Genomic DNA, 18,347 nt, shown 5'->3' with positions numbered 1-18,347 from the left:
AAGGAATAAATCAACAGGAACACAGCACTTCCGTCTGATAAGATTCATGCAAGTAAGCATGCTCTATCTAAAACTGCAGTTTATTAGATTTAAGCACACACAAATTAAGCAATAGGTTTAGAACATCCCAGATATTTACCTAACATCTGGAACGGTATTGAGTAATTAACAGCAGGTTTGCAGTGGCCAATTGCTCACCCACTGGGGAGAAAGGGTATCAAGAAAAACATCTCTCAAGATGTCTTCAGAGGACTGCTCCAAAGTACGTTCTATTAGCAAATCTTTTATAACTAACTTCTACAAAACATGTAGGTCATAATGACCCCTCCTGTATCATCACTTTTCTAACTTTCAATAAACTTTTAATATCAGAGGCGTCTAGACTCAAGGTTTTCCAACCACCAAGGTTTTTCAGTCTCCGTTGTTTACTTATTTGTTCCCTCTTCCCATTCTGATTATCAGAAACTGTAGCTAGTTTTGACCTTACTTCTGAAAGCCTGTCTCCAAATTAACCCTTAACTATATTGTGTGCTATTTCATTACTTCAGGGTGGCTGAATGCACACAATATGGTTGCAATTAGCTTGATCACATTCTGGGGTATACCCACCCCTCAAATCCAGGGCAACACTAGCACTGGATCACAGGATGAGTCAGCAGGACTCTTACATATGATCCGTAGGTGTTTTTTTTTTGAATATGTCAAGTATGTTTTTACATGTGACAGTAGTTGCCATTATACCCTTGACTTACTATTGTGTCTTTATAACCAAATTATTAAGGTGATGAGTGTTCAGTTAATCTTTCTGCAATGCAGAGTAAATAATAAACTATTGTCATTTTCCTTAACCCCATTTTGATAACTGTATGACCCAGGTTTTGAATGATTACTTGCATGCAGTCAATCACTTACTGGACTTATAGGAAGTTCAGTTACAGTAGATATAGAGATACAATAGCTAAGGTTATAAGTAACACCATATCATCAATCAGTAGGTTGTAGGTTGTCTTGATTGATCAGTTGCCAATAGCTCTACTTAAGATTTGCTCCAAGCAGAAATTTTTGCCTCCTCAACAACTGTATTAAAATACCAGCCAGTTTTACACAAAGGTAGTGTTATGTGTGTCATCTCAGGAGACGGAAAAATTGTATAGTGGACTCTGCTAGAGCTGCACAGAACTATCTTTGGGACTCTACAACTCTAGTGAGGAAACCTTTCAGCGCTTGTGAACTTACTGGCATTTCCTTGGCAGGTTTGTGCCCATTATGAGCCAGAATGCTTGCACTCATTAGGCTGTCGATGAAGAATATCCCTAGGAAAATGCCAACAAATTGTGCCACTGAGTTGGCAGGGAATTAAAACATTTCCAAGCAAACAGAGCCAAGAGAGCTGTTCAAATGAAAGGTAGCATTTGGTATGTGAGCACTGCATCACAATCTCATTCTGAATGTATCTGTTTTTTCTGCTGTCCTCTTTGTGAGAGGCAAACAGAAAACCTTGCTGATGCCTGGAGCAAGAACCCATGATAAAATTGCTATTTTCCCCAAACATTTTCCATTGGACTGGGAAAAGTGGAAATAATGGAATGGGGATTCTGAGATTCCAAAAAAGCATTACAAACACAATGTTGAAAATGCATCTAATTAACCAAGAGCAAAGCCTCAAAAGAATAAGGAATTCCTCCTTTTAAAAGAGTATTCAAAAATCTGAGATAGGTAAAGAGGAGAGAACGGGAGGGAGAGCTCAAACTACAGTTCTGAGTGATCTGAGTGTGCAGAATGGAGCCCAAAACATCACTTTGAAGTGCTGGGGAGTTTTTTTTAATTATCAAAGCATCTGAGAGACTGAGAGTATAATATAGTGACTAATCTGTGCATGTACTATTCCCCTCTGCTTCCTTGCTGAAACAGAGTGACAAATATTCACCAAAAAAATGGAGAATATTTTTGCCTACTGAGACTTTAGTAGCTGACATATTTTCAGTCTTAGTTTTTTCCCCATTGACTTTAATGAAGATTTTTCTCAGCTTTTACTTTGGGATTTTATACTGGCATCGATCACTGTAGTATTTGTGGATATGTGTACACTGCAAAAAGAAACAAACAAAGAAACCCACAACAGCAAGTCTCACAGCCTGGGTCAATTGACTTGGGCACACAGGGCTCAAGCTACGGGGCTAAAAATAGCAGTGTAGATGTGCAGTCTTGGGCTAGAACCCAGGCTGGGAGACCCTCCCCTGTCTCCGGGTTTCAGAACTTGGGCTCCAGCTTTAGTCCAATATGACTTTTTCCCGCCTGAAATATGGAATGGAAGCAGTTGCTCGGTATTGCAACCTCTCATGACTTCATAGCAAATCTCGTGGTTCATGGTGTGTTTCTTGAAGTCCCAGCTCTTGGAGTCGTGTGATTATGTGAAAATCTGAACATCTACACTGCTATTTTTAACCCCATAAGCACAAGCCGTGGGAGCCCGTCAGTTGATCTAGGATCTGAGACTTGCTGACATGTGTGCGTTTTTTTTTTTCTTAGTGTAATCAAACCCAGCATGCCATTCCAACCTGTGATGAAAATTATATTTGTTTTTTTCAGCCAGATTTTTCCCATGTTCACCTAGCTCAAAATCACATCACATTTCTGATCACAGTCACTGGATATGTTCTTTATATGTTTTCATAAACAGAAGCACTGTTTATTTTAAAACTCTCCTAATTTTGTATAAAGAAATAATAAGTAATGAATATTGACATTTAATATGCAAATCCATCATTCCTCCTTTTAGGACATGATGCCATTGTTACCCTTCTGAAGCATTATAAAAGACCCCAGGATGACTCACCCTGTAATGAATACTCCCAACCTGGAGGAGGTACAATTTGATAATCTAGTCACTTTATAGTCTGAAGGGCCTTTGAAAGCCCATTGAAATATATGATAATCTTTCCCGTGCCATCAGTGAGCTTTGGATCAGGCCCTATCTGGTACAGTAAGTTTATATTTGAAGGTAATTTAATGGCATGAGTGTCCTGGTTTTTCAAGTACTATGCATCTCTGATTTGTGTCCAAACTTCTCCTTTATCTTAAAGTAGTGTTGTCACTTTGATACTGGTAAGAGATTAAAAACTGAACTTTGAAATAAAAATCATTCCTTAATAATCATTATGCATACCTTTCTACATATTTAATACCTTGTTTAGGCATTCTCTTTGTTTTGTCTTCTTTTGATGTCTGTTTGATTATTGGCATGCAGTAAGTTTCTGTACTCAACCCAATCCTTCATATTTTTGAATGTCTTTAGCTACCTAATTGCCCCATATCAAGGATTAATTACTCTTTTTGTTACAAAAATATCTCTCTCCATTGCTGACTAAATGACAAGTGGCAAGAAATAAATTTGCTAATCTCAGCTGTGGGATGGGCTCACAAAAGTTTTATATTTTGTTAAGAAAAGTATCTACAGAGAAAATGAGACACGAAGCATCCTTGCTTAGATTCTATGGATTTACACCTAGGGCACGAATTTGCTCCCAGTGAGTGAATGGAAAAATTCCCATTGATATCCATAGGACTAATATTGGGCCCTGAAACCCCAGACCGCCCAAGTGCAGTGTGCTCCTGTTCAGGTACACTGTATTTCCAAAACATGTGTATCTCTGGAGGGCTGAGCTTGCACAAACCATTGAATTTCAACTCCAGCAAGCTACTAACACATGCAGACACAGAAATTAAATCTGCTCGGAACAGCTAAATCCCAGATTTTTTCATCAGTTCATCACCTCTTTTGATACCTCCATGTATACTGTATGCTGAGGGTCATGTTTTTAAAAGTTCAGCATCAGCAATCAAGGCCAAATCTTAAAGAGCTCAGCTCCGATTTAGGCATCTAAACAAGGGGCCAGATTTTCAGTGCAGAGTGAGTGCTGAGCTCTTTGGGGAATCTGGCCAAAAAGTGTCCCAAGAGTGCTCTTTTGGGTGGTGACTGTTTTGGAAATCTTGTCTCCAGTGGTTGATGCTGAGCACGTGCAAATATGACCCATAGCTCTTTAGAAAATTCAGTCCATATATATGACTGTATTAAGCCAGACCTTCTGTGAGTATAAATCACTGTAGCTCTAATGGGCACCAATGGAGCTATGCCAATACACCCGCTGAGGCTCTGGCCCAGCATGTACAGCATATGTGTTTAAAAATACAAGCTCACAGTCCCGTCAGCTTGTTTAAAGTGATAACTTTGCCCACATTTTCTCTACTTTTTAAGTAAAAATTACCTTACTACTTTGATCAAGAAAGGCATTTATACTGTCCTCAGAAAAGTCCATAAACTTCATTTTCTTCTTTGATTTCAGATGGTTCTTACGTCTCTGTTCCATCCCCTCTAGGGAAGATTAAAAGCATGACAAAAGGTATTTTAATGGTGGGGGGAGGGGAATAAGTTTTATATTCTGTTGCTAAAGGTGTTAATCATCCTGAATATACTGCACATGATCAATTTTACCTGCTTTTTTTATTTAGAAATGTAAAGAAAATGTGACGAAACAGGAGCTGTATTCCTGTGGGAGCATTTTGGAAAGCAATTTACTTACCCTGAGTTATTGACTTTAGTGGAGACAGAGGTGCTCAGTTTCTGGCAGGAACAAAACCATACTATTTAGGTCTTAATTTGTTTTCTTTGTATGCAGTGTTGTTGTAGCCCTGTTGGTCCCAGGATATTAGTGAGACAAGATGGGTAAGGTAATACCTTTGACTGGACCAACTTCTGTTGCTGAGAGAGATACATTTTCAAGCTTACACAGAGCTGAAGAAGTTGGTCCAATCAAAGATATTACCTTATATTATTTAGGAGGAGGGATAACTCAGTGGTTTGAGCATTGGCCTGCTAACTCCAGGGTTGTGAGTTCAATCCTTGAGGGGGCTACTTAGGGATCTGGGGCAAAAATCAGTACTTGGTCCTGCTAGTGAAGGCGGGGGGCTGGACTCAATGACCTTTTGGGGTCCCTTCCAGTTCTATGAGATAGGTATATCTCCATACCTCACCCACCATGTTTCTTTAAACTTTTAAATTTCCACAGAAATTGACTTTTTTTTTTAAGATTCAAACCAAAATCTCTCGTTTTGAGAAAAAAATATGTGACAGTGAATTGATACTAAAGAAATAAACATGAATAGATGAATGCAGAGCTAACAAACATTAGACCGAAATCTGCTGTGAAATGTTTGGGGATACTTTTGTAAGAAAGATGCTATCCAAAAATGAATGGTGTTGTATTAAAGCAGACATAGCCAAAAAATTCAGCTGCATATTTATATTTAAAGGTATTTCATTTTTTGAGATCCTTTTGATTTTCCATTTCAAATGTTAGCTCTGGGTGTACTCAAGTGCTTATATTCTTTACATGTAATCACCATGCATATTAAAATGTTCTATTTAGAAATATTCTTATAAGCACATTGTGGTAGACCACATGGATCAACAGTTTAGGGATGTCTGGTGTGTGAATTCAATTGCACATCAGAGTTCAGATTCCAAGTGCCATTGAACAGTAGATCAGATCACAAATAAAAACCACAGCATTGGTAGCGAGTGCTGGATACACAGAATAGGGAACTAATTCCTTATATAAAGGATTTTATGCAACAATCACATGATCCAGACAGAATATGCTTATGGGACAGTGTTCATCAGTGATAAGACTTTAGAGCCAAGAAACCCTGAGGCAGCTGTAATGTTGCAAATCCTTGTTTATTACTGGGGTTTATCATGGGTATTGAAACAAAAAGAAATGGGATTACCAGTCAACCAATTTATGGTAGGAAAATCAGCTGCTACTGTGCAATGTTTTTGTCAATTTAAGTGCTTTTATTTCCCCCGCACACACACATTTTACAAAAAAGGATAACGATTTTCTTTTGCAGAAAAGGCAGATGTTCTCCTCCTCCGTGCTGGTTTGCCATCACATTTTCATCTTCAGCTCTCTGAAATAGAGTTCCATGAGATTATTGGCTCAGGTACCAAAAAGCAGAATGCATCCATCTTAAAAGTTTGATGCACACAGAAAATATCTTTGTGCTTATTTATTTTTAATCATTTTAGGGTCTTTTGGAAAAGTGTATAAGGGAAAATGCAGAAATAAAATAGTAGCAATCAAACGGTAAGTTTGCAAAGACTTTTCCATTTGGTTTGTTAGTACCCTAATTTACAGTACAAAAAAATCATACCACATAATTTTCATGCTACTTTTCGCTTACTTTTGATTTCTCTTCATGTCAATTATTAGCTACAGAGCCAATACCTACTGTTCCAAATCAGATGTGGACATGTTTTGCCGTGAAGTTTCTATCCTCTGTCGACTCAATCATCCTTGCGTCATCCAGTTTGTTGGCGCTTGCTTAGATGATCCAAGTCAGTTTGCTATAGTCACTCAATATATTTCTGGAGGATCACTCTTTTCTCTGCTGCATGAACAGAAGAGGTATCTGATTAACTCTTTCTATGACCCTATTATAAATAATTCTGGAGATAAGAACTCCAGTGGTGCAAATATTTATTATCCACTTCAGTTAGAGGAATGTACCAAATCATTGTTTTAATCCAGACTATTTGGTATATGAAGTAAACAAGCAATTAATCACGAAACTATTAGCTAGTTTATTATTGTTTTACTTGGCGAGATTAAAAGGCAGTTCTGATTTGCAGATGACACAACTTTTGGGTTATTGTGAGCTCTTCAGAACATTGTAAGTAAATTTGTCTTATATCTGTCTGTTTTGACCAGTACTGTATGTTTTAAATCTAGGAATCTTGACTTGCAGTCTAAATTAATCATTGCTGTAGATGTTGCCAAAGGTATGGAGTATCTTCATAATCTTACACAACCAATCATACATCGGGACTTGAACAGGTAAGTTTCTCTCCTTGTCCTTCAAATTCAGTGGAAGGTGTAGCTCTAAAATAAATACAATATTCTGCAGTCTGATTCTGCACAGCCGGACCCCTGTACCTGTGCAAAATCTCATTTAAATCTGTGGGGCTCTGAACAGGTGCATGGGTCCACCAGAGGGGATCAGATTGAATCATGGGGCCTAGGTGTGTCAGTGTTATTGAATGCTTTAACACGTTTATTTTGAAATATTTATTTGTTACATTTTATTTATCCTTCAGACTAATACCTATTTTACATCAATGTGTCATATTCTGAAATAATTTATAATTTATATGCATCCAGTAAGAATAAAATTGACATGGGAAATACACATCTGTTGTGTAATTTACACTAAGTTGCACCCCTTAATATAATTACTTGACATTCAGTGGAGTAGTCAGCTGGTGTATACATACAAAGTGACAGGAGAGGCTCAAATATGAAAGACTTGGTTATACAAATTCATGTATGTAAACGTTGGAACAGATTTGAAAACTGTCAGCTGCCCATCACACTCCAAGCATATGTTCCATATATAAGCACTGATCATGGTGATGTCTGTTGAATTCTGAAGGTAATCTTTCCAAAAGGATGCAGCTGTTCAACAACTATATTCTCTCCAATGTACAATCCTGGTCTTTTAAAGTTTATCCTCTCTTGAAGGAAGGAAATGATTTTTATACAGGAACTTGCTGTTAAGCCAATGGAATTCACCCTGTAAAACAATAAATCCCCTACGTGAAAAACTGTAAAGGGCTAGGACCTGATTAGGCACAGAAAGGATTTGCTTCCATATCAGGCATATATACCTTCTTTTCTCTTCTCCAGTTACTAAATAAGCATTTTTGGTAAATCAAATTACAGTATTCATTTTTGTTTGTGTTCCCCAGTGACCCACTTCCAGTATTCCAGCCTAGTGCTGCTGTAATACAGAACTGTGTTCCACACACATCTCATTTTTTGTATGATCTTTTGATCCTTGCTCAAAGCTTTCATGTCCTACTGTAACTGGTCGCTGCACTAAAAGCTTCCTGTGCCAGTAGTTCTTTCTCTGGGGGATGGAACTGGACTTTTCTCCTCTTGCTTTGTGAAGAAATAGAAGTGTTCATTGTATTGTCTCCCAAGTCAGTGCTCTAGTGCCAACGAGAGGAGACTGAGGCAGCAGTAGCTTTTCTGGATGTTGTCAGGGCTAGCATCAAGAGAATTAATTGTATGGCTTTAACATTTGAAAACATCTGTAATATTTTCTTGCTTCCAGCAGTACTTAAACTGAGGACGTTCAAATGTAATATTTAACCCTCTGGGCTTTTTTAAGTTCTGACTTTACTTGTACATCTATTTTGAATGGTAACATATGAAGCCCAACAAAGAAATCCTCAAGAGCAGTACTTGGCTCTCATGGGGTTCTGCCACTTTTCCACCCCTCAGAGCTGTTCTAAGTTGTTCTGGCAGATAATAGCTCCTAAGGAGCCATTCCACCAACTGGAATAGCTGGAGTGCATTGCATTGGACTCAGGCCCTGCTCTGGTTCACCTTCCCTCACATGTCTCCATCCCACCCCAGAATACTCGCTAGGCCCTGGCAGGGGTGGAGAGACGGAGTAGCTACGGCGGACATACCCCAGCTGATGCTTCCCCTGCCCTAGGGAAATCTTCAGGTGCTGCCTAGCAGTAACTGTAAGTCTACTTTGTGCCACCAGGGTGGTGCAAAGGAGACTTAGGAGGAACCAAAAATTTAGAATATGGATAATAATTTCCACAAAATATATGCACAGTACCTACAAATAATTACAAGCCAATGCAACACATTCTATCATTGAAAGAGATGTAAGCCAGGTGATCTCAGTCAGGGAAATGGGGGGGAGGGGGATTTTCAAAGGCATAAATGGGAGTTAGGTGCCCATTGACTTTCAATGGAAGTCAGGAGTCTAATTACCCTTTGTGCCTATGACAATCCCCCCCGCCATCCCCATCTCTCAAGTTTGGTCCTTTTAAAAGTAAGCATAAGCAGTGTGGCCAACTCTCATGATTTTATCACAAGTCTCACAAATACATTACCTGGGATTTTGTTTAAAGCCCCAGCTCCTAGTGTCATGTTATTACGTGATAATCTCACCTTTCATTTTTAAAAATGTAATTCTAGCCCTCATGGTGGTATATAAAAGCTTGATATTATGAACCCTAAAGTCTCAAAAACCAGAAAACAAATGAAAAGCCCCAAATTGTTTTTAAAATCTCACGATATTTAAGCCAATCACATGGGGCCTGACTCATGATTTTTAAATGCTTCAGTATGGCAATCCTGGCATAAATTCTGCCTTATACTTTGTCTCAAATGATCAGTATGCTTTGATTACTCCACCTACCAAATGTCTGAGTGCATCTATCTGTACATGCAAATACCTGTATTAAGATGCAGAAATGGATAGCTACGCACCAGCTGCCTGACTGCATGCACAATCGCTTGATTTGACTGTGCAGATTTGGGGATTTCCAAATACAAATAGACCAATTAACAATGTTTATAGGCATCTGAGTGGAGGCCAGCTGAAAATGTGAGCCTTACTGTGCAACTTTATTACCAAATAGCAGAGCAGGAACATTGGTATCATGAGAACCAAACTCTGAGAATAAGTCGAACACCTGTCTATTGCATTCTGTACTAATTGCAGCTCATTTATCAAACAAGTTGGAATGCTTGACAGTAAAGCTTTGCAATAACTAGTTCTGTACAATGCAAAGGCACTGATCTCTGCACCTCAAAGGGAAAGAAAAAAATGAACTGTGGAAATGTTTATCACAATGCAAAAAGCCATGTTTCCATATGAGCTGTTAGAGGAAGTCCCAATGGCATACTGCACATTTGTTTTTTTTTCTCTCCCACTTTCTCATTTGTAAATTCTAAACTCTTACATTTTTAAATCCTTATTGTGTCAAGTACAAGCTGTAGATGCAACACTGACCCCATGGCATTCCCATTCCATTTCTCCAGCTTGAAAAAGTCCCATGTTTAGCCATCTTGTAATCCAATCAGGCAGATTTCCTACTAATCAATGACTTCTCACCTTACACATTACCCTTCAATGTGGAAATTGGTAGAAGGCATTCTTTAAAAAAAATCATGTGATGTCCACTTCACTGCACTTTCATCTACCCTGTCAGACGCATCCTCAGAGAATTGCAGCAAGTCACTGAGGCATGATATTCCTTTCTTGCAACTGTGTTGGCTACTCTTAACCAGGCAGTGCTTTTAGTGCAGTAAATGTTACACCTCTTGATCTTCTAAAACATTTCCAAATGTTTTCTCTACAACTGGCAGTGAACTACCTGGCCTCTAATTTCCTGGTGTGTTACTGCTCCTTTACATTGCTATTTTCCAGTGTTCAGGGATATGTCCTGAATTAAGTTAGCTTTTGAAAATGTCAGCTATGGCTTCTTCAGTTTCTGTCCTACACTCTCACTATTTCTCTTGTCTACACTATGCTCACTAGTCCTGACACCGTGACAAGTTTAAGAGTTTTAATAATACATCTGAATGATATTCTGGACATCTAAGTCATCAGTTTCTGCCCTTGTTGATCTGATTTCTGATTTACGGAAATACTCTCTTCCCTTGTCCTGGAAAGACAGATACCAACAACTGTTAAACAATTAAACAGTTGTTTATTCCTTTACATTGCTACCCCCTCAGAGAGAATGGTTATTCCTTTCTCTCACATCCCTCCACCCCTCGCAGTCTTCCTCCTGCACCCGTATTCACTTACACCTCCCTAGTCTCTCTCCCACAGTCCACATTCCTCTGTCACCCTTTGTTCTCCCTCCTGCATAGCGGCGGCTCCAGGCACCAGCGCTCCAAGCGCGTGCCTGGGGCAGCAAGCCACGGGGGGGTGCCCTGCCGGTCCCTGCGAGGGCGGCAGTCAGGCAGCCTTCGGCGGCATGCCTGCGGGAGGTCCGCCGGTCTCATGGATTCGGCGGCAATTCGGCGGCGGGTACCCCGAAGCCGCAGGACCGGCAGACCTCCCACAGGCATGCCACCGAATCCGCGGGATCGTGGGCAGCCTGCCTGCCGTGCTTGGGGCGGCAATAAAGCTAGAGCCGCCCCTGCTCCTGCACTCCATATTTCCATTTCCCCCTCCATCTGCTCTTACACCCCACATTCCCCTCCACTTCTTCAGTCTCTCTCCTTCCCAGCCCCCATATTCTCTTGTCCCTCCTGTGAGTCTCCCTGAAGTACCCCACATACTTCTGTCCCCTCATGCTTCCCTGTCCAGCTTCCCAACCAGAGAGCACAGAGGGGCGGCCATGTTCTGTAAGGGAAGCACAACTGTTGCCCCCTTAGGTTCCTGTTTACAGTGACACAAACCAAAACCTCAAATCCAAATATATCTGACCATTGAGGCAGTTGAGATCCAGATCCAAACTTTATAGCTAAGGCTCATCTCTAGTCACAAGAGGTAGCTTCAAAGACTGTTCCACATTGGATTATCCTAAATAATGTTGTCCAAAAATGTCATCTCACAAAAAGGTCATAGATCGTATAATTGCCATGCTGGAATCTCTATCAAATCACTTGCCAAAAGGTGACATTTTGCTTTCATGTCAATGATGTGAAAGGCATGTTTGCAGCTTTTGGTGATGCCTGCCACTGCTAGAGTAGCTTGAACTTTGAAACTTTTACTTTTAAAAGCATGCATCCCATTCCCCAGCATGCATCCCATTCCCCAGCATGCATCCCATTCAGCCCAGGGTGAAAGTGCAGGGAATTGCTCCCTGGTCGTAGATGAAGCAAATCACCAAGAGTGTAATCTTGACTCCAGTTAAGTCAGTGCAAATTTGTTCACCTCAAATTTGTTCATCAGTTATAATCATCTTTGTAAAGTTCAGAAATCACCAGGGGTGAAAGTAACTTAAGAGACTTGCCGGTACACAGGGCCGGGGTCCTGAGCAAGGTGTGTGGGGGGGACTCGGGTGGAAGGGGCAGGGCCTTGGGTGCAAGGGGCGGGGCTTTAAATCCCCAGGCCCTTAAATTGCCGCTGGAGTCCAAGGGCTCCCGGCCGCTGCTGCTACCCCAGGGCTCTGGCAGCGATTTAAAGGGCCTGTGGCTCCAGCTGTGGCAGCAGCTGCCGGGAGCCCCAGGCCCTTTAAATCGCCGCTGGAGTCCCATTGTAGCGACAGTGGCGGCCGGGAGCCCTGGGGCTCTGGCGGTGATTTAAAGGGCCAGGGGCTCCTGGCAGCCACCGCCGCTACCATGGGGCTCCAGCAGTGATTTTAAAGGCCCACGGCTCCCAGCTGCTGCTACCGCAGCCAGAGCCCCAGGCCCTTTAAATCACCACTGAAGCCCCGGGGTAGCGGTGGTGGCTGCCAGGAGCCCCAGGTCCTTTAAATTGCCACCGAAGCCCCATGGTAGCAGTAGCGGCGGCCAGGAGCTCTGGGGCTCTGGCAGTCATTTAAAGGGGCAGGGGCTCCGGCCACTGCCGCTACCCCAGGGCTCCAGCAGCAGGGCTCTGGAGGCAATTTAAAGGGTCAGGGGCTCTGGCCGCTGCCAGGAGCCCAGGTCCCTTTTAAATTGTTGGCCTGGGGAAGCTGCCCCCTGCTGGTACAGTCGGCTGTGTACCAGCTCTTGCCAGTATGCCAGACCGCACCGGCTTACTTTCATCTCTGGAAATCACATAATGTCTCACATAATAAATTAAATGAAACCACAACATGAGGTGAGGGAAGCTAAGGATAAAATGCATCTCTCATATTCAGTATCCTGGATTAGAGGTTGTCTCCTATGTACCATTAATAGAATAATTTGGATTTTTGATTTTGCTTTCCCAACTAACCTTCAAGGTTTTGATGGTTACCAGCATTGGGGATGAACTCCACCTTAGTGCCAGATTGACCGAATATTACTTTTGTGAGCAAGCTCAACCAGCATGATTAAAGCCCTTTAATAAAAACGTAGACACTTTCAGTACTGGTATCATTTAAACCGTAACAGCCGACCATGTTAGAATCTGTCTTTTTAGTGACTGAGCGTCATTTGATGGCTTTAACTATCTATAAAAAGTTTCTTAAGATTTGGCTTGGTGATACAGATGAAAGACTGGATGGCAGCTTGGCGGTAATGAGGATGGTGTCTGCAACTCTTCTTTGTTATAAAAAGCCCCTTACGAAATCTTAAAATAGCATTGCCTTTCATTAAATCTTCAGTGTTTAAGGGTAGAAGGCTCTTTTAGTGACCCTTTGCTTTGGAAAAGGAACACACATTTAATAGGCTTTGCCTGTCTTTTGCTCTGAAAGATGCTCTTGAATCTGGCAGTCGAGCACAACTACTGGATTTTGTAAAGGACAGGATTGATTACATGTTCTTCAAATTCTTTTTCTAATTTCTTTCAATCCACAAGTGAAAGAATGAAAAAGATATTCTTGGTCTCGCCATCTCGAGCTGCATGCGGCCTTAACATCAGACAATTTACTCCTGATTCCTCTGAACTCTTTATTAACCTTCCCTTGGCTCTACTGAAGTGTCTTCTCTTGTATTTCCCTAGTCTGCAGCTTAAGGATTCCTTTCTCTGTCTGCACTTTTCGAAGTTCTAAGTGCCATTGAGGTGACAATAGCATTTGTGCGCTCTCTGGTCTGAGCTCTGTTTCTATGGGCTATTTCTTTTTTTCTTTAAAGTAGAAAAATTAGTGCATGTAGTACTGATGGTAGGTGCCAGATTGACACCTCTAGAGCAAACTCTTCTGTTTTTCCAGAGAATGGGTTCAGCACAGGGGGCAAGACAGGTTATCCAATATTGTTTTGTCAAGGTGCCTTAATTTTAAGTTGAGGGGGATGACAGCATTGTACTGTCTCTATGTCTATTGAACCTCTCTGCATAAACTGTTATATGGGTTGCAGACAGCACCAATTCCTGGGCTGTTTTGATTTAATGCAGATCTGTCCACTGTGTTCTTACAGCTCTTAGATCCCGTGTTCTTTACACTCAAACAGCCCTTAATTGCTTCTCTGTAGCTTACAAAAGCCTAGGGCTAACTCTGAACATCGGCAAAACCAAAGTTCTCCACCAGCCAGTCCCTGGTCAATCATCAGACCCAGCAAGGAAGATCTACATTGACAAAGAAGAACTGGAAAATGTAGAATACTTTGCCTATCTTGACAACCATCTCTCACAGAGGGCAGACAAAGACATCGAGATTCAGCACAGAATTTGCTGTGCCAGCCTTGCCTTTGGCAGACTGTCTCGCTGGGTGTTCAACAATCATAACATCAGAGCACATACTAAACTGTTAGTTTACAAAGTGGTGGTAATCCCAACTCTCCTCTATGGCTGTGAGACTTTGGTGACCTACAGAAAACACCTGAAAAACTTGGAATGCCAGCACCAGCACTTTCTTCGGAAGATCCTCGGCATAAAGTGGGAGGATCATCGCACTAATGTCAGTGTCTTCACAGAGGCCAGCATCTTCAGTGTTGAGGCCCTGATTATCCAGCACCAGCTGAGGTGGAGCGGGCACTGTGTGCGCATGCCTGATGTATGCTTACCAAAACAACTGCTGTATGCCCAACTTACCAAAGGAGAAAGGAAATGAGGAGGCCAAAAGAAACGCTTTAAAGACACCCTCAAGATAAACATCAAGAGATGTGGCATCAACACCACACACTGGGAGACAGCAGCCCAGGATAGGGATAACTGGCGAAGACTTGTCACATTTGAGGAAAATCGCCTTGCCCTGGTCGCAGAAAAACACCAGAAAAGAAAGGAAAGACAACAGTCACGCAGCAATCGCGGCCCAACCCTATCTTCCAACACCACCTGCAATGTCTGCCAAAGAGCCTGTGGCTCAAGAATCGGACTCTTTGCTCACCAAAGGACCCATGAAAGATAAAACCTGTGAAAGAGATCATCCTCAACCTTGAGGGATCACCGCTGCCGCCGATCTGTCCACTATGATCTACTGACCAAGGCTAGATTTGAACCAAGAACTTAGAGGAGTCTGTAATTCTATACTGATTTTTTTTTTTTTGCTTACATTACTACCAGCATACACCATTCTTGAGTGTATCTGGCTTAGTTTTGCATTTGATTAATATTTTCATTTGACATCTCATGTGGTCTCAAAATGATTCTACTTGTCATATTCAAATCACTTACATATTCTGATGGAAAGTGTGGGAGCTGAAATCAAATTCACTAGAAACTCAAAGAATCGTGGGAACATTGTATGAACCCATTAAATTTTTGTGATTAAATTTATCATCCTGTGGTTTTGGTTTATGTGACGCTAGAAATCTTGAAGACAGTGATTTGTGGGAGTCCTGGTTGGGGGAGTTTAAATTTTATCTGTCTTGAAAACTATTATCTGGCAAGAATTTGTGTTCCTCACTTGACTGTTCTCCTATCAACAGCTCAAATATGGGCATGTTATGCTTTTTTGTGGAGACCATCAATATTACTTTCATTTTCCCTTTATCATGTGTACTGGTGCCAGATAGTTCATTTCTTTTCAAATACTTTTCACTCCCCTAAATCTACTTGGATCAGTCACCACTTTGATAAATATCATAAGAGCATTGCTGTGTCCACATTCATACTTCTTTGTTATAATTTGCTCTGCCTTTCACAAGCCCTGTGCCATGAACATACAGTACAGTAACTGGCTCATGAAAACTTTCTAAACACTTTGATCTTCACAGTTTCTTGAAGTTCTTGACATATACAATATCATTTTCTAAATCGTTAGCCATATTCACAGCTTCAGTTTCCAAATCCTCGTAGCAATTATAGTTCTAATTTCCAGAAGCCTTGCCGTTTGTGTATTTGTTGCATGCAACCTGTGTTTTTGTGCTTCCTCTTGCGTGTTCTTTGCTTCAAATTAAATCAATTGTAATAGCTTTCCCAAGTCAGTACATCAATTTTCATTAGTATCTGTAGACGCTTTTATTCCTAAATGACATTTTGCAAAAGGCAAAAGGCAAAATCCATTTTAGCTGTATGGCCATGAACTACAATTTTGCACTGCATCTTAGATACAGTACATTGCTTTAACCAGTAAGTTTTTTAGGTGCATTTTCTCTATATATGTGATTTCAGTTTACTCCAAATTTTCCAGAGGTCTTAAATGTATGCAACCCTGACAACATTCAATTTTTTCATTTAAGGTTTCATCTCTCAATAACTTTCCTTAATAGATGCAGACATTTCCACATTTCATTACAGAGTATTAAAATATTTTAACATGTTGTTTGTATCCGACTAGACCTTGTTTAACTGAATCTAGCACTGGATGCACAATCCTGGATATGTTCTTCCTCTCTCTTCCTATCACTTTTCAGCTTTTGTGGATGCTAACATTTATGGCAGATGGCTTGTCCTTGCAGCAATACACATTTGCATTCTGTGACAGTATCAAAGTAAACCTTCTTTTTTCCAATTCACTAATGTCAACTCCTTTCATTTTATATGAATTGCTTTTGATATCTTAGATGAGATTTCTTTGCAAGTGGTTATTGCATCGCTTTTATGACTTAAAAATGGCAAACTTTCCTTTCATAATTAGAAAGGTGCCATTCCACACTTTCTTTGCATATCTCTTGAGTATTTTTTTCGTCTTTGCATTCAGCCTCTGAATTAAACAAGTTACTTGATCCTGTTTTGAAGGTACTGAGAAATGCTGAAGTACATATCTAACATACCACAGAAGTGCAGATTTACATTCTGTATACTTCATTTTATTTCATCCCTGAAATCGTTCTGTTATTCATATGGCTGTGTGAGCTTGTGGTCACGACACTGCAGCCAAGACCATTGCCAGTTAGCCAGCAGTACATGCCACATGTCCAGGTGATAAATGTTTTATTAAATATTTAAAATAATCACTTGAGCTTCTGTATTAGCAAGGTGTACCCATGATTAAGGGAAATGTTGACAATGGGAGTTGGAAGTAGTATGAAAAGGTTAGTAAACAGCCTAAATATGCATTCAGTAGTGGTAACAAGTTATTCAGTACATCCTTACAGTGACGCAGGAATAATGCTGTAGTTACGGTTTAGAATTCACTTCTGTTGTAAATCCCTACTTCCAGTCACTTATAACTTTCTCAAGAAATTACTGTTTTGGCTGAAATTTCTTACGCTTATTCTTATCCCAGAAGAATATTTTTCTGTGAAAGGTTTATAAAACTCCATTGAGCTGTAGAGATCCATTTGTATTACCCAAATGTGGGGGGGAAAGTATTATTCAGAGTTAAGTTAAGTATTATTCAGATGTTTTTTCTTTTTTTTTGTTTTTTCCCCTCTTTAGTAACTCAAAGGTGGTTTTGTTTTAAAGTGTGGTTCTACTTTGAAGAGGAACTCTGTAAAAAATATTGCATAGTGGGATTCAAAATGTATTGTCTCAATGACTTACAGGTCAAATGGCCTCTGTGTACAAGTGAAAAAAAAAACATTTAGGGTTTTTTTTAAACCGCCAACCATCTAAACTCAACCTTAACTCTTCAAGACAAGCTAGGTTCTTTCCTTGTTGCACATTATTGCCAGAAGTAGAACATCTGCAGTACAGGTTATTCTGTAAGTGATTCCTGTGCAATTTCAGTGTTTTACTTGAGGTGACCTGAGTGTAAGCAACTGCAAGTTATAAACAAATACGTTTATGATGCACAAGAAATAATTCAACCCAGCTCACCCTCTCCCATCGCTGCGGTAGCTCTTCAGGGTTATCCCAAGTTTAAAAAAAAACAGTCAAAACTTATTTTTGTCAATATAGTGAGCAGGTATGAAAGCAAGAGGATCTGATGAGTAAGAAGGAGATGTTTTCACATAGTCACTTTTTAGAGTTGAGTTCAACTTTAAATATTGAAGCTTTGCATGTCCTATACATAGTCCCCTTGAAAAGGGAGGATGTGCTTTGCCTTGTATGAAAGAATTTAGTTTGGTAATAACAAAGTTATAACCATTAGTAGGAGGATACTGTTCTCTGCTTTATAACAATGTATTGAAACATATTGCTGTGAATGTCTGAAAATGTAGTTATTGCTGAGGGCCTGATGCTGACTATAGTTAAGAAATCATGTTGACTTCAGAGAGAGTTGTTAGTGCTCAGCAACTTTTAGGATCAGGTTCTGAAAGGGAAAAGGTAAAGAGCTCTTGAGTTGTATTTTAAGTATCATCTGGCAAGTTGACTTACTTATGGAACTTTTATCCAGAGTGGGCATTGCCCAACATCCTCTTCTGGCCATTATAATCCTCTTTCACCTCTCTCCTTGTCACCTACAGAGTGGTTCAGAGCATTCCCAAACTAACGGTCTACAGATGTATGAGTGTATTCTGGGATGAGAAATCTGTGGGAGTCCCAAAATGATTCAGTTGAAGTCATGGGAGCTGCAAGCTTGGGGAAAGTACAGCTGTATTAGTCCAAATATGCTTGATAATACCTGGCTTTAA

The 18,347-nt window shown here is 40.5% G+C and overlaps 1 protein-coding gene across 1 annotated transcript in view; it reads left to right on the top strand.

The window, feature by feature from the left end:
• LOC112107612 (serine/threonine-protein kinase TNNI3K) overlaps positions 1-18,347 on the top strand; it is a 164,917-nt gene that overhangs the window by 55,283 nt on the left and 91,287 nt on the right. The window contains exons 12-17 of the mRNA XM_024201386.2: positions 2,780-2,866; positions 4,344-4,400; positions 5,911-6,003; positions 6,089-6,146; positions 6,273-6,467; positions 6,792-6,896. Of these exons, the coding sequence (XP_024057154.1) occupies positions 2,780-2,866; positions 4,344-4,400; positions 5,911-6,003; positions 6,089-6,146; positions 6,273-6,467; positions 6,792-6,896 (595 nt within the window). The remainder of the gene's footprint in view (positions 1-2,779; positions 2,867-4,343; positions 4,401-5,910; positions 6,004-6,088; positions 6,147-6,272; positions 6,468-6,791; positions 6,897-18,347) is intronic.

Source organism: Terrapene carolina, unplaced genomic scaffold, assembly GCF_002925995.2.
Source record: "Terrapene carolina triunguis isolate 2854851 unplaced genomic scaffold, T_m_triunguis-2.0 Scaffold210, whole genome shotgun sequence".
Classification (NCBI taxonomy): Eukaryota; Metazoa; Chordata; order Testudines; family Emydidae; genus Terrapene; species Terrapene triunguis.
This window is presented reverse-complemented; position numbering and strand designations above follow the sequence as displayed.